The following is a 14773-nucleotide window of genomic DNA, read 5'->3' on the forward strand; positions in this document are numbered from 1 at the left end:
AGGTGTATGCCCAGGTGCAGAAACCCTGTCCCAAAGGTGCCCCCAAGGGCCTTGAAGAAGCAAAATGCTGTGGGCCTGAGAACACATCTCACAGGCAGGAGCGTCATGACCCCCTAAAAGGCTGCCTGGGTCCCTTAGGTCACCTAGCACCAGGCACCCTGCCATGCGCTCAAAGGCCTACCTACAGCAGGAGGCACCCAAGAGCTGGCAAAACTGCAGGGCTCCCAAGGGCCAGGAGAGCAGTGCTCTGCTCACTCAGCTGCAATTCTGTTCTCTCACCCCTTCTCCCGGTCTCGTCCCCGGCCCACTCCCAGCTCATCACAGGCCTCTCCCTCCCACCTGACGGCAGGCAGGCAGGAGGAGCTGCTGCAGCTGTGACGAGGGGATGGATGTGAGGCTGACCCGGGGCAGCTGATGGGACGTGGGCCAGAGTGGACCCGGGGAAGCCCCACCCGGAGGCCGGGCCACAGATGGCCTTGGAAACTGAAGGGGGAGTCGGGAAGGAGTCCAGTGAAGACCCGTCAAGCCTGAGGTGCTGCAGATGCCCAGGGTTAGGAATGAGGCTGGTGATCAGCACCCACACAGGCGCCACGAGCCCGGGAGGAGCGTGGCAGAAAGCAGCTGGGAAAGCTGCAGGGCCCACGGTGGGCAGGGGGCTGTGCCCACTGGAGGACGGGGAGGAGGTGGAGGGAGGAGGACAGCTGAGGACCCGGCCAGGGGTGCCCCCACAGGAGGGTGGTCTTTGTGGAAACACAAAAGGCCATTTGTAGGTTAATTACGCACAGCCTCTTCTCAAGAAAGACCCCCCACATGTCCCAGGTGCCCTGAGGTCTGAAGAGAGCTTGGGACAGAACCAGGACCGGTACCTCAAGCGCCTTCATGTAGGGACCAACATCCAGCATCAGGCCAGAGGTCTCCTTGTAGTAACGCCTAGGAGAGAGCAGAGGGAGCGCGGGGAGCTGAGTGCGGCGGTCTAACAAACGGGCCAGGTGCCACACTGAGAATGACTGCAGGGGGCCAGCACCACACGGCAGGGACGGCACAGCAGCCAGCAGCTCCAGGGACACCGCCACAGGTCACACAGAACACACCCCTGCCGTCAGCCTTGTGGGGACCCTGCTGCAATGATTAATAGGGGACTCCAAGGGCAGATGGTTCCAGTTGCTAATACAGAGAAAGATAAGTAACCTGTGTCCTGGGAAGGAACAGCAGGTCCACAGAGCATGTGGTGAACCCCTAATTGCTAATAATTAACCCCTAATTGCTGGCTGCAGAAGAGAACTCCATTAGTTCCACAGCACTCTGCTGCAGCATCCCCTATTAGCCGGAGGTCAAGCGAGGTGCCAGGCTTCACGGGCGCCAGAGGCTTTCATGAGAAGACAACTATTTCTTCTCCTGTCTCATGGAGGTCAAGACAAGCTCTGAGCGAGGGAGCATTCCTTTCTCAAACGGCAATGCTGAGCCCCGTGCTGGCTTGGTGGCCAGCTGCAGCCCAGCCTGGCCCACCCCACGATCGCATCACACTGAACCTCAAGGCACCTCCAATCCAGACGCACAGTAGGCCAGACCCAGCTCTGGCTGAACAAAGTCAATTGACTACCACGAGGGGAGAAGTGGTTTAACCTGCGCTGCTCTGAAGACGCAAAGAATACACAAGAGGGCTTGATTTTGGAATCACTAAAAGGTGTTGCCCTCCACCATCACATTCGTTTCCCTCTCCTCCTGCCATGCCCTTTGGATTTGGAGGCGTGGAGAAAGCACGTACGCAGACAGCGAGAGACAAGAGTGCACACACGGAGTTCAGTGCTCAGACCTTCTAACGGTGTGACTTTGGGTTTATACCTGTGAGCCTCAGTTTCCTCATCTGTAAAATGGGCAAAATGAACAATAAACAATACCTATCTCATGGATTGCTGTGAAGCTTGAACAAAACAGTGCATGCAAATTTATTAACTGGGTACCTTGCACGCAGAAACTGCCCAGATGAGGTAGCAAACATGACTATAAATAACTGTTCACCCAGCTTGAGTCTCAGGCAATGACATATGAGCTGGGGTAAGGGAAACATGAACACAGCCCTGTTCAATTCGGGGGCTTGAAATGTGTTCCGTGCCCACCTGGGCTGTGAGAACTGAGCTCCTCGGAGCTGCCCCGGGCCTGGGGACCCTGCCTGTCCCTTTCTGCCCCGCCTGACGCCTTGAAGCTGTAGGAGCCTGCGCGGCACACCAGCCACTCCTGTGGGATGACCGCTCGCCCTGTGCATTCTCCACTGCCTGCTCAGATGCTTCCTGGCTAAATGCAAGCTGGCTGCAGGCACGGGCTTCAGCCAAACCTGGGCCCTGCCAGGGCTGGTCCTGTGCCATGCCCGTTAGCCGGCTTTGGAGCTTGGAGTCTGTTTGTTGAAAGTGTGGGCATCTCCTGTCGTGACGGGGCTTGGGACTCTCCACGTGAACCCCAGGCCTGTCCCACAGCTGCCAAGGCTCTGCTTTGGGGCCACAGCCCAGCGATCTGTGCCGGCTGGGCCACTGTGCATGCTCACAAAGGGGGGCCTGCAAATGCCCCCTCTTTCAGAGAGTGACCCCCAAAACAGGCTTAGAAATCTCTAAGTTCCTGTCTTAAATGTAGACTTCAAATGTATATTTTGCATTTATATGGCCTCAAAAAAGCACTGCCTTTTTCCCAGTTGGACAATCAGCTACTTTGCAACAGTGATTTCCTTAGGGGGTTCCAGAGTTCTCGGGAAACGGTGAGGGGACACCAGGTCCTGGGGCCTGCACTGGCTGGAGCTGCAACTGGCCCAGGTTACCCTGGTCCCCTCGGCATTAACGACCCCAGATGCTCCACAGCCCTTTGCAGGACTCGGGGACACTTCCAGCCCCAGGCCTGCTCCCAGGGACTCACAGTCGGTGGGGAAGCAAGGAAGCCCACGGACAAACTTTAAAGGGCAGGACCCAGGTGATGGGCAGTCTGCTTGTACAGGGCGGGGACAGGCTGGGGACAGGGAGGGAGGAGAGGCACAGGAAGCTGAGACCTAAGCTAAAAGGAAGTGAAGGAGAGGTCCCGGTCCAGGGAGCACCTTGGAATCCACTGAGCACTCTACTGAGCACCATGGTGGCCACGTCACCCCAGGCAAGGCCCTCTGCAGCCCTGGGAGGCCACGAACCTCGTCCCCTCCTGCCCATCTGTGCCAGGAGAAGGAGGGCACCGAGGTAGGTAGGGAGGGCCTCCCTAAGGAAGTGACGTGTGGAAGTAATCCAGGATGGAGGAAAAGAATATACCCCACACGGTTAATGCTTACCCAGCAACGAAAGAAAACCTTAAATCAACAAAATGACCCCACTGCGACAGGGACAGCTCTGTTTGGAGCTGAGGATTCTGGGTGGGCCCAGATCCTTGTCCCTCAGCTGCCCTGGGGCTGGCTGGAGGAGGTGCAGCTGGGTGGACGGTTGCAAGCACCTCCCATCAGCTGGAGAAACCTCCCAAGGGGACCCATGTGGCGCCACTTCTGCTGGACTCACGTTCCCTCAGCGTCTTCTAAAGCGAAAGAAACTTGGATTTTCTTATGTTTAAATTTAGTCCTGGATGGGATTTTAAAAAACTGAACGTGCAACTTAAAATACACAATCAGCACCTTGTCTTTGCTATGCTAACCTTCAGAGTCCAAGGAGAACACTAACTTCCAGAAATTAAAATTAGAAATTTTAATACTTCTATTTTAAAAAACTGAATCTGGGCTTGATTTTATAGTGCCCTGAATTTTTCTATATTCTTTATTCATTCAGAAAAACAAAAAGGCATCTTGAGGCCAACTGTTAGTTGAAACATTTTTTAAGAGATACAGCAAATAAAGGCACTTAAAAAAATTTTTTTTAATATAAGGACCTGGTAATCGCCACACACTAGAGATGCAATGTATTTCTCCTGTTACTGGTGGAACCCAGCCAAGGCAGCCCCACTTAGGAAGCGAAGGTTCTAGCCACAATGAGGAAACCGTGGACGCTGGAAAGAAAGGGGGAAGCCGGGAGGAGGAGTCACATGTGATCTGATGCTTTATCCTTCTGCCGGTTTGATTATTCAGCACAGCCTCCCTGAAAATGACCACTTGACCTTTCCCAGAAGAGCCATTAACCTTCCATAGTCTGTCCCGTAAACAGCTTAATTTTCTGAGGGCGGCATGACAGAAGAAATTACAAAGCCAATTCCCACTCTCGGGTCCAAACAGATGCCAAATGTAAATCACTCCGTTTCCAGGAGGGGGACAGTCTGCCCCGGCGCCTCCACCCGCTGCTCCTGCCTCCTTGGGGGGCACCGCTCAGCCTGCACCCCTGAGACCTGCAGTGCAGGACAGCCTCACCAGCGGTGACCCACAGCCGAGGACAGCACGGTGGCAGCACCTCTTCCAGCGTCCTCGGGCTGTCCTGAGAAGCTGGGACCTAGCCCCCAAAACCACTGGTTCCCCCTGTCAGCAGAGACCCCACTAATCTCCTATTGTAAACAAAGCCTGTCTACTATGACATTTGCTGCAGTATTACACAGCTAAAAGCGACTGCTTCCGTTTTTTCAACACTATACCTATTCTATTATTCTCTATAATGTAAAATAGTGATTTTTAATAATTACGAGACTACTTTATTTTTATTTTTTTGCTTTTCTTTTTTGTAGAGATGGAATCTTACTATGTTGCCCAGCCGGTCTCGAACTCCTGGCCCCAAGCTATCTCCCATCTCAGCCTCCCAAAGTGCTGGGGTTGTAGGCGAGTGCCACCAAGCTCAGCATGAAACATCTTTAAAGAAAAAAGTGTTGCCAAGCATGGTGGCTCATGCCTGTAATCCCAGCACTTTGGGAGGCCAAGGTGGGTGGATCACCTGAGGTCAGGAATTCAAGACCAGCCTGGCCAACATGGTGAAACCCCATCTCTACTAAAAATACAAAAGTTAGCCCGGCGTGGTAGCGTGCACCTGTAATCCCAGCCACTTGGTTGGCTGAGGCAAGAGAATCACTTAAACCCCAGAGGCAGAGGTTGCAGTGAGCCAAGATCGTGTCATTTTGCTCCAGCCTGGGTGACAAGAGCAAGACTCTATCTTAAAAAGAGACTGCAATGATTAATTTTACATGCCAACTTGGCTGGGTCATGGTGCCCAGATATGTGATCAAACATTATTCTGGATGTTTCTGTGAAGAGGTTTTTGGACGAGATTAACATTTAAACTGCATCCAACTAGTTGCAGGCTTTACTAGAACAAAGACTGACCCTCCGGGATCAAGAATTCCACCAGCAGACGGATGGCCTCAGGACTCAGCCGCAGCTCCTTCCTGAGTCCCAGCCTGCCAGCCCTACCCTGCAGACTTTAGACTCACCAGGCCTCACAATCAATCTCTCTACATATCTATATGCCATAGCTTCTGCTTCTCTAAGGACCCTGACCCCACACAGGACACATTTTATCTATATGATAAACAGACTAGAAACTTTTAGTCACTAACAAGAAAATCCTCTTTTATTTCTTGAAACATCTTTCACTTGCCCATTTTTGATAGAGATACAGCATGAAGAAATACTTCTCTATGAAAACAACGAACGGAACACAATAAATGGGAGCTGACTCTGCCATCTGGAGATGGACAACAGGGCGGGTGGGGTCTGTGGCTCCAGCTACGTCGCAGCACGTGCAGGAATGTGAGGCTCGGTACTGTCAGATCTTCTGATGCTTCAGAAGAATCCAGAAATCTGGATATTTTGTGTAAAATCTCCCAATTTTTAAACACAGCCTCAAAAATACATTTAAGGTTTTGTCTTTTGTTTTTTTTCGAGATGGAGTCTTGCTCTGTTGCCCAGGCTGGAGGGCAATAGTGCGATCTTGGCTCACTGCAACATCTGCCTCCTGGGTTCGAGTGATTCTCGTGTCTCAGCCTCCCGAGTGGCTGGTATTACAGGCATGCACCACCATGCCTGGCTAATTTTTGTATTTTTAGTAGAGACAGGGTTTCACCATGTTGGCCAGGCTGGTCTCAAACTTAGGTGATCTGCCTACCTCGGTCTCCCAAAGTGCTGGGATTACAGGCGTGAGCTACACGCCCGGCTCACATTTAAGGCTTATCTGGGTGAAAAGTCTGCTCTAGAATGTAGCTTAGAGGTGACAAGCACAGGGTCTGGGGTTGGCCATGCTAAGTGGCATTCCTGGTCCTATCAGCACTCAGCAGCTGGGGGACAGCAGCTGGGGGACAGCAGCTTATCTTATCTTCTGTGGCCTCAGCACCCCACCCGCAAAACGCCACTGACCTGCCCAGAGCACACGGGGTTGTGGTCAGAATTACACAAAATGGGGCACAAGTGCGTGGCAATTGCCAGTGGCCAGATAAAAAGTCCCTCCCTGTCCGTTCCATCAGCTGGCCCTGTGCGGCAAGCAGAGGTGGGAGCGCTGTCACCAGAGCCACCGAAGCTGGAAAACACTTCCTCCGCCGTGGCCTCGCAATTCCCACACTTCGTGAGAAGCTGAGGCAGACACTCCAAAGTGTCCTTGCAACTTTAGGGGTCTGTGATTCTAGAATTCTAGGCGTGCAGAACCAATCTGTGTAGCTTTCTGGAAACAACTTGGCGGCATGCCTCATGCGTCTCAAAAATACGTGTTCTGTAACTGTATCCAGAGACATCATCCGAAATGCAGCGAGATGCTCATCACAGCCCGACTGCGGGGAAAATCCAGAGAGAGCCCAGAGGCCCGTGAGCAGGGATCGGTTAGAAAAATCGCGCTTTCCTGACCCGGCCCTGGCCCCGCCCCTACAGCTGCAGAGATGTTCATGCCTAAGAAGAACCAGATTGCCATTTATGAACTCCTTTTTTTTTTCTGAGACACAATCCCTCTCTTGTCACCCAGGCTGGAGTGCCGTGGTGCAATCTCGGCTCACTGCAACATCTGCCTCCCAGATTTAAGCAATTCTCCTGCCTCAGTCTCCCGAGTAGCTGGGATTATAGGCACCTGCCACCACACCCAGATAATTTTTATACTTTTAGTAGAGACAAGGTTTCACCATGTTGGCCAGGTTGGTCTCAAACGCCTGACCTCAGGTGATCTGCCCGCCTTGGCCTCCCAAAGCGCTGGGATTACAGGTGTGAGCCACCGCACCCGGCTTATGAACTCCTCTTTAAGGAGGGAGTCATGGTGGCCAACAAGAACGTCCCCCTGCCCAAGACCCAGAGCTGGCGGATGAGAATGTGCCCAACTTTCACGTCATGAAGGCCATGCAGTCTCTCAAGTCCTGAGGCTGCGTGCAGGAAACAGACTGCCTGGAGACACTGCCACTGGCACCTTGCCCACACCGGCATCCAGAATCTCTGTGATTACCTCTATCTGCCCCTGGGGAGTGTGTCTGCCATCCCATGCCACAGCTGTCGGGAGACTGGCAGGCTGCAGCCTAAACGTCTGGAGCATGACCAACCTGCAAGACCCACAAGAGGGGAAGCCGGCAAAGACACCCACAGACAGAGAGACACCCACAGACAGGGAGAGACACCCACAGACGGGGAGAAACATCCACATATGGGGAGAGATACCCACAGACGGGGAGAGACACCCACAGATGGGGAGAGACACCCGCAGACAGAGAGCCACCCATAGACAGGGAGAGACACCCACAGACAGGGAGAGATACCCACAGACGGGGAGAGACACCCACAGACGGGGAGAAACATCCACATATGGGGAGAGATACCCACAGACGGGGAGAGACACCCACAGATGGGGAGAGACACCCGCAGACAGAGAGCCACCCATAGACAGGGAGAGACACCCACAGACAGGGAGAGATACCCACAGACGGGGAGAGACACCCACAGACAGAGAGACACCCACAGACGGGGAGAGACACCCACAGACAGAGAGACACCCACAGATGGGGAGAGACACCCACAGACAGAGAGACACCCACAGACGGGGAGAGACACCCACAGACGGGGAGAGATACCCACAGACGGGGAGAGACACCCACAGACAGAGAGACACCCACAGACGGGGAGAGACACCCACAGACAGAGAGATACCCACAGATGGGGAGAGACACCCACAGACAGAGAGATACCCACAGACGGGGAGAGACACCCACAGACGGGGAGAGATACCCACAGACGGGGAGAGACACCCACAGACGGGGAGGGACACCCACAGACGGGGAGGGACACCCACAGACGGGGAGAGACACCCACAGACGGTGAGGGACACCCACAGACGGGGAGGGACACCCACAGAGAGACACCCACAGACGGGGAGGGAAACCCACAGACGGGGAGGGACACCCACAGACGGGGAGAGACACCCACAGACGGGGAGAGACACCCACAGATGGGGAGAGACACCCACAGAGAGACACCCACAGACGGGGAGAGACACCCACAGACAAGGAGAGAGGCCCACAGATGGGGAAAGATACCACAGAGAGAGAGACACCCACAGACAGAGATGTCCACAGACAGACGGAGACACCCACAGAGGGAGACACCCACAGAGAGAGACACCTAAAGAGAGATACCCACAGACAGATGGAGATACCCAGATACCCACAGAGAGAGAGAGAGACAGTCACAGACAGAGACAGCCACAGAAAGATGGAGACACTCACAAACAGAAGAAGATACCCACAGACAGAGACACCCACAGAGAGAGACAACCACGGACAGACAGAAACACCCACGGACAGAGATACCCAAAGATGGGGAAAGACACCCACAGACAGATGGAGACACCCACAGATGGGGAGAGACACCCACAGAGAGATAGCCACAGACAGAGACACCCACAGATAGACGGAGATACCCACAGACAAGGAGAGACACCCACAGATGGGGAGAGAGTCCCACAGACAGACGGAGACACCCACAGATGGGGAGAGACACCCACAGAGAGAGATAGCCACAGACAGAGATAGCCACAGACAGACAGAGACACCCACAGATAGACGGAGATACCCACAGATGAGGAGAGACACCCAGAGACAGATGGAGACACCCACAGATGGGGAGAGACACTCACAGATGGAGGGCTGTGTCTCCCGGCACTGATGAGAAAACTGGGGCTGGGGCTGGGTCAGCAACTGAATTCCAGTTTAGAGGTGTATTTGGTCGTGGATGTGGTCAGCCACCTCAGTACAATTGGAGAGGGCTATTTTGCATTGAATAAACTTAAAGAAAAAAAATTATAAGAGGCTGGGTGTGGTGGCTCACACCTGAAATCCCAGCAGTTTGGGAGGTTGAGGCGGGTAGATCACGAGGTCAGGAGATCAAGACCATCCTGGCCAACATGGTGAAATCCCGTGTCTACTAAAAATACAAAAATTAGCCTGGTGTGGTGGTGCACACCTGTAGTCCCAGCTACTCAGGAGGCTGAGACAGGAGAATCACTTGAACCCGGGAGGCGGAGGTTGCAGCAAGCCAAGATCGCACCACTGCACTCCAGCTCGGGTGACAGAGCGAGACACCATCTCTAAATAAATAAATAAATAAATAAATAAATAAAAATGACAAGATAGCCACACAATAGATAACCATGCCCCAAGACACACTCATTTTCTGCATGCTAAGTCATTCACAAATATTGTTTGGTGAACAATAAAAAAAACAGGTGACAAAACAAGGTCAAGTGTGACACCAATGCTGTGAACACCCCCATCCCTAATGGAGTATTCGCACAGGAAACCACTTGCAGGGACATACACCAGAATAGTGACAGGTGTTCTCCTCGTGCGGCGGGACTAAAAATACTTTCTGGTTTCTTCTGCTCGTCTGTATTGTCTAATTTTTCTTCAATGAACATGTGCTATCTCAGTATAAGAAAAACGTTAAAAATAACCAACACTGTTTAGTTTAAGAGATGGCAGGGCACGTGCTAGAGGCCCAGACAAAACGCCGATCACAAAATCACAACTTTACAAAGACAGGGATCTGTGGCCAGACACTGACTGTGGCTGCCCAGACTGGAGCCGACGGGGCCGTAAGCCTACTTTTCGCTAATTAGGCAACACCTGAGAGCATCCTCCTACAATATCTACATCCAATGCAAACGTATCTTCTCCTTCTTTGCTCTAAACTTGGGACAATCAACACTTGGCCTCTGAGGTCTCCAGGGGTCTCCACCTGCAATGATGCCCCTCCTAGTCTAGACTGCATATGGAAGCTTGATCAACCAGCTCCTGAAGACCGAGTGTTCCTATTCCCTAAAGAAATGATTAAAGGAGAGGAATAAAGAAATGAAGAGAGAAAGCATGAAAAAGGGAGGGAGGGCAACGAAGGTCACCGGTGCTCCCCCCACACCCCCTTCTGCCCCCTTCTCTGCCTGATTCCACAAGCCAGAGACCGGCACGGGCAAAGCAATGAGAAGTGACTCTCCCTAGAGCCGACTTACCCTTTTCCCAGTGATATGAGCACAGGATTCTCCAGCTCCATGAGCACCTGGAAGGCGCTATTCATGTTTTGATAAGAAAAGCTTTCTCCCGCGTCTGCAATTACCACACAGTTTGGGTTGGATGTGTCGATCTGATCAAATTCTGAGCGGACTCCTGGAAAGAGAAAGAGAGTGTGACTGTGACTCAGCCTTGGGAGAACGTGGCCTACCTCCCCATCTCCTACTAGGAACACCTTTCACATGTCCTCCCCTTCCTCAGATGCATTTCTGTCTGATCCTCACAGCTACCATGGGAGGTGGACACAGGAGGGTGTTATTCCCACTTCACAGAGGATGGACTTCGGCTCCTCACCGAGAGCATATAAGGAGAAAGGTGGACCCACCCCCAGGACCCTCCATCCCAACAAATCAGCCCAGGAGCCTCCTGAGTTCACTACCACAGGCAGGAAACCCACAGCTTTGCAACTAAGAAGGGAAATCTCAGAAGACACTGAGACCTGCAGCAGCAGAAAACGGGGTTGCTTGCAAGCCTTGGAGGGCTGGCACTACTGGTCCCAAACTGGAAGAACCGTTGACACATTTCAGGCAACCCCACACATATGTCCTGAAGAAAAGGAGCGGGATTCCATCCTCACAGGCCTTGTTCACCAACTCCCTTAGAAAACTCTTCCTCCTTCTCCTTTGTCCTCCCCATTTTTAATTAAAATAGGAAAATTTGCAAGGATAGATCAAATCACTGGCTTTGTGTCTTCAGGTCCTAGAAGAAACATGCTGTCATCTCTCTTAGGATTAGATGTTGACCTTTCTAAATTAAAAAGAAACTGAGGCCAGGTGAGGTGGCTCACGCCTGTAATCCCAGAACTTTGGGAGGCTGAGGAGAGCAGATCCACCCGAGGGTCAGGAGTTCAAGACCAGCCTGGCCAACAGGGTGAAACCCCATCTCTACTAAAAATACAAAAACTAGCCAGGTGTGGTGGCAAGCACCTGTTATCCCAGCTACTCAGTAGGCTGAGGCAGGAGAATCACTTAACCCGGGAGGCGGAAGTTGCAGTGGGCTGAGATTGCGCCACTGCACTCCAGCCTGGGCAACAGAGTGAGACTCTGTCTCGAAAAAAAAAAAAAAAGAAACTGAAATACACAATGAAATACCATTTCATACCCACCAGAATGGTGAGAATTAAAAAGACTGATAACACCAAGGGCTGGTGAGGATACTGAACAGCTGCAATGGATGGAGAAAGTGTAAAATAGTAGAACCCCCCTGGAAAAAGGTCTGGCAGTATTTTAAAAAGATGAACATACATGTACCCTATGACCCAGTAATTTCGCTGCTAGGTATTTGCCCAAAAGAATTGTGTAAGAATGTTCATAGCAGATCTGTTCGTCATAGACTAAAACTGGTAACAATCCAGGTCAACAACATGTGAACGGATAAACTGCGGTCTCTTCACTCAATGGAATACTACTCTGCAATAAAAATGAACAACACTGCTGATACATGCAACGATATGGATGAGTCTCAAAAACATGATGTTGGGTAAAAGAACCCTTACACAAAAGACTACTGTGAAGAAAAGGCTTAACTCACCAGGACTAGGTTGCTCAAACACTACACATTCCGAAACAGGTTGTCTTCAGGACTGGCTCCCAGGAGATAACCCCTGAGCCCTCACAATGTCCGACCTGGTAAAAAGTGTTTCGTATGCCCAAGGCATTGGGCCCTGCTCTCTTGGTCTGACCAGATTGTTCATGCTAACAGCTTGGCTTGCAGTGAATGCCTGTTTCTGTATGCCTGAGGCCCTGGCCAAGCTGTACCAGTTTGGACTCTGGAGGGCTGGAGACTGAGTCACTAAGGTCAGTCACTCAGGTGCTAATGCCTACACGAAAACCCTGGACACTGAGGCCCCTGTGAGCGTTCCCAGTGGCCAAGACTTCCCAGATTGTCACACATCATTGCCGGGAGAATCAAGCGTGCCCCAGTAGGATTCCACATTGAAGGGACAACTGGAAGCTCACGCCTGGCTTCTCCTAGGCTCTGGCCCACGTGCCTCCTCTCTTTGCTGAATTTAATCTTTATTCTTTCATGGTAATACATCTAACTGTGAGTGTAATAGCTTTTCTGGGTTCTGTGAGTCCTTCTAATGAATCATTCAGCCTGGGGGTGGCACTGGAGGCCCCAACACAATTCTATACTGTATGATTCTATTTACATAAGATTCTAGAATAGGAGAACTTATTTATAATGGAAAAAAATCAAAACAGTGGTTGCCTCCAAGGAGGCAAGGGGTGGAGGCCGCCTGGGAAGGGCACAGGTAGCTGTCAGAGCCGTCAGTGACGGTGATGGTCCACATGTGGCTGGGGTTGGGTTCCACGGGTGCATGCATTTGTCAACACTCAGCAAAAGTACCCTTGAGGTTTGTACGTTTCATTGTTTGTAAATCTCACATCAACAGGAAAAACTATAAACAAATACCAAACTCTAATGATATGCTGAAGTGTTTACGGGTGTATACCTATGTCTGCATTTTACTCTGAAATGCATCCAAATATAACATGGATAGATAGATGGAGGATGGATGGATACAAAGTGAAGAAAACATCAAAAAACATCATTGACAATCTAGGTGAAGGGTATAAAACTATGCCAAGTAAGGCCAGGCACAGTGGCTCATGCCTGTAATCCTGGTACTTTGGGAGGCCAAGGTGGGTGGATCACCTGAGGTCAGGAGTTCAAGACCAGCCTGGCCAACAGGGTAAACCTCATCTCTACTAAAAATATAAAAATTAGTCAGGTGTGATGGTGCATACCTGTAACCCCAGCTAGTTGGGAGGCTGAGGCAGGAGAATCGCTTGAACCCAGGAAGCAGATGTCACAGGGAGCCAAGATCACACCACTGCTGCACTCCAGCCTGGGTGACAGAGTGAGACTCTGTCTCAAAGAAAAAACTATTCCAAGTAAAAATTCTTTGAACTTTGCTGTATGCTTGAAATTTTTCATAAAATGTTAGACAGAAAATCCATCAATGATTCAAAAGAAATTCCAAGTCTGAAAACACACGTGTAGTTATTGAAAACACGGAGCAGGATTAGAGCTGAGGAAGGGCGTCTTCCCTCCAGCCTCCCAGCTGTGCCGTCTGCTTGTCTGATTCACTGGCCAAGGCCACCCTCCAAGCGGATGCCCACTCCCTCTCCTGCTGGCTTCAGCTCCACTCCCAGGTCCAGCAACCCTTTTCTGGAGGCTGGGGGAAGATAATTTGTCCTAAATCTTCTTTCTTTGAAGACACTAGCAGGGATCCTAGATTACAGGGAAAGAATTTTGAGAAACATGATTTCTAAAGGCCAGGCGTGTCACCCTTAACCAGCCCCAGGGCTATGAAGTCGACATTTGGGCTTTCCAGGGAGCACCCGCCACTTCTTGAGAGCCCCCACCTTGCCCTGGAAAGGCAAAAAGCACTCTTGCCTCTGCCTAGTGGTTTGTAAAAATAAGAATATCAAGTGCGCAGGAAGGAAGAGAGTGCAGTGGACCAACGGAGAAGTGTCCGGAATCGCTAATGTCTGCTCTTTTTAAATATTCAGAAGGCACCAGATAATATTGTTCCTTCTGCTTCATTCCAAAAAAAAAAAAACTCCCCACTGAGGGTCAAATGGGCTCTGTTCTCGCATTCAGACTAAAATCAGGATGCAAATCTTGTTCTTACGGCCGTTTGCAAACTGTTTCAAAGAGCAGGACTGGTTTTCACATAGTTCAAGGCTATAGCGCCAGACATTAGAACATTAGAAGCTATGGAGCTCAATGTAGCTTCTCATTTATATTCTCTCTCTGTCTCTTTTTCAACGTGAGCTAGAACTCCGCCCCCTTGAAAAATTCCCTGGACCCTGGTCCATCGTAGATTAGGAAAGAGAGCTTAGGGTTTTCCTCCCAGGAGCCATCCGGAACCTGCCCTAAGGACCTTCTGGTATGAGGCCAAGGAATGGATGGGGCTGGGTCCTAACTTGCCCCCAGCCCCAGCAGAAAGTCTCATGAGGTTTCCACTCCTCCACCCATGAGCACTGGTGGCAGGAACCAGGTGTTACTTCTGTGTCCTTCTCAGTGGTCCAGCCCAGTGACAGAGGACCTCTGCACAGCCCCCACCCTGCGAAAGGGGAGCTTTCACCCCCGTGAGGTCCTGCTGCCCGGCAGGCCTACCATCATGGATGAGCAGGTGCGGTCGCAGGCCTCGTTCCTTCAGGATCTGGCAGGCTGCCGGTGCCGGGGCGGTCACCTCCCCTTCAGAGATGTCAAATCCCAGCCGCCGAAGCTGACCCACCAGCTCTGCCCGGGACTTCTGCGACTCGTTGGTGCAGAACCTGACCTTCAGCCGGGAGCGCTTCAGTCTGTGGCA

The 14773-nt window shown here is 51.6% G+C and overlaps 1 protein-coding gene across 1 annotated transcript in view; it reads right to left on the reverse strand.

The window, feature by feature from the left end:
• Positions 1–14773, reverse strand: part of LHPP (phospholysine phosphohistidine inorganic pyrophosphate phosphatase) — a 151777-nt gene that overhangs the window by 115629 nt on the left and 21375 nt on the right. The window contains exons 2-4 of the mRNA XM_012453399.2: positions 14578–14765; positions 10392–10545; positions 867–930 (exon numbers count right to left, since the gene is read on the reverse strand). Of these exons, the coding sequence (XP_012308822.2) occupies positions 867–930; positions 10392–10545; positions 14578–14765 (406 nt within the window). The remainder of the gene's footprint in view (positions 1–866; positions 931–10391; positions 10546–14577; positions 14766–14773) is intronic.

Source organism: Aotus nancymaae, unplaced genomic scaffold (genome assembly GCF_030222135.1).
Source record: "Aotus nancymaae isolate 86718 unplaced genomic scaffold, 86718_ANA_hifiasm-v0.15.2.pri h1tg000010l, whole genome shotgun sequence".
Classification (NCBI taxonomy): Eukaryota; Metazoa; Chordata; class Mammalia; order Primates; family Aotidae; genus Aotus; species Aotus nancymaae.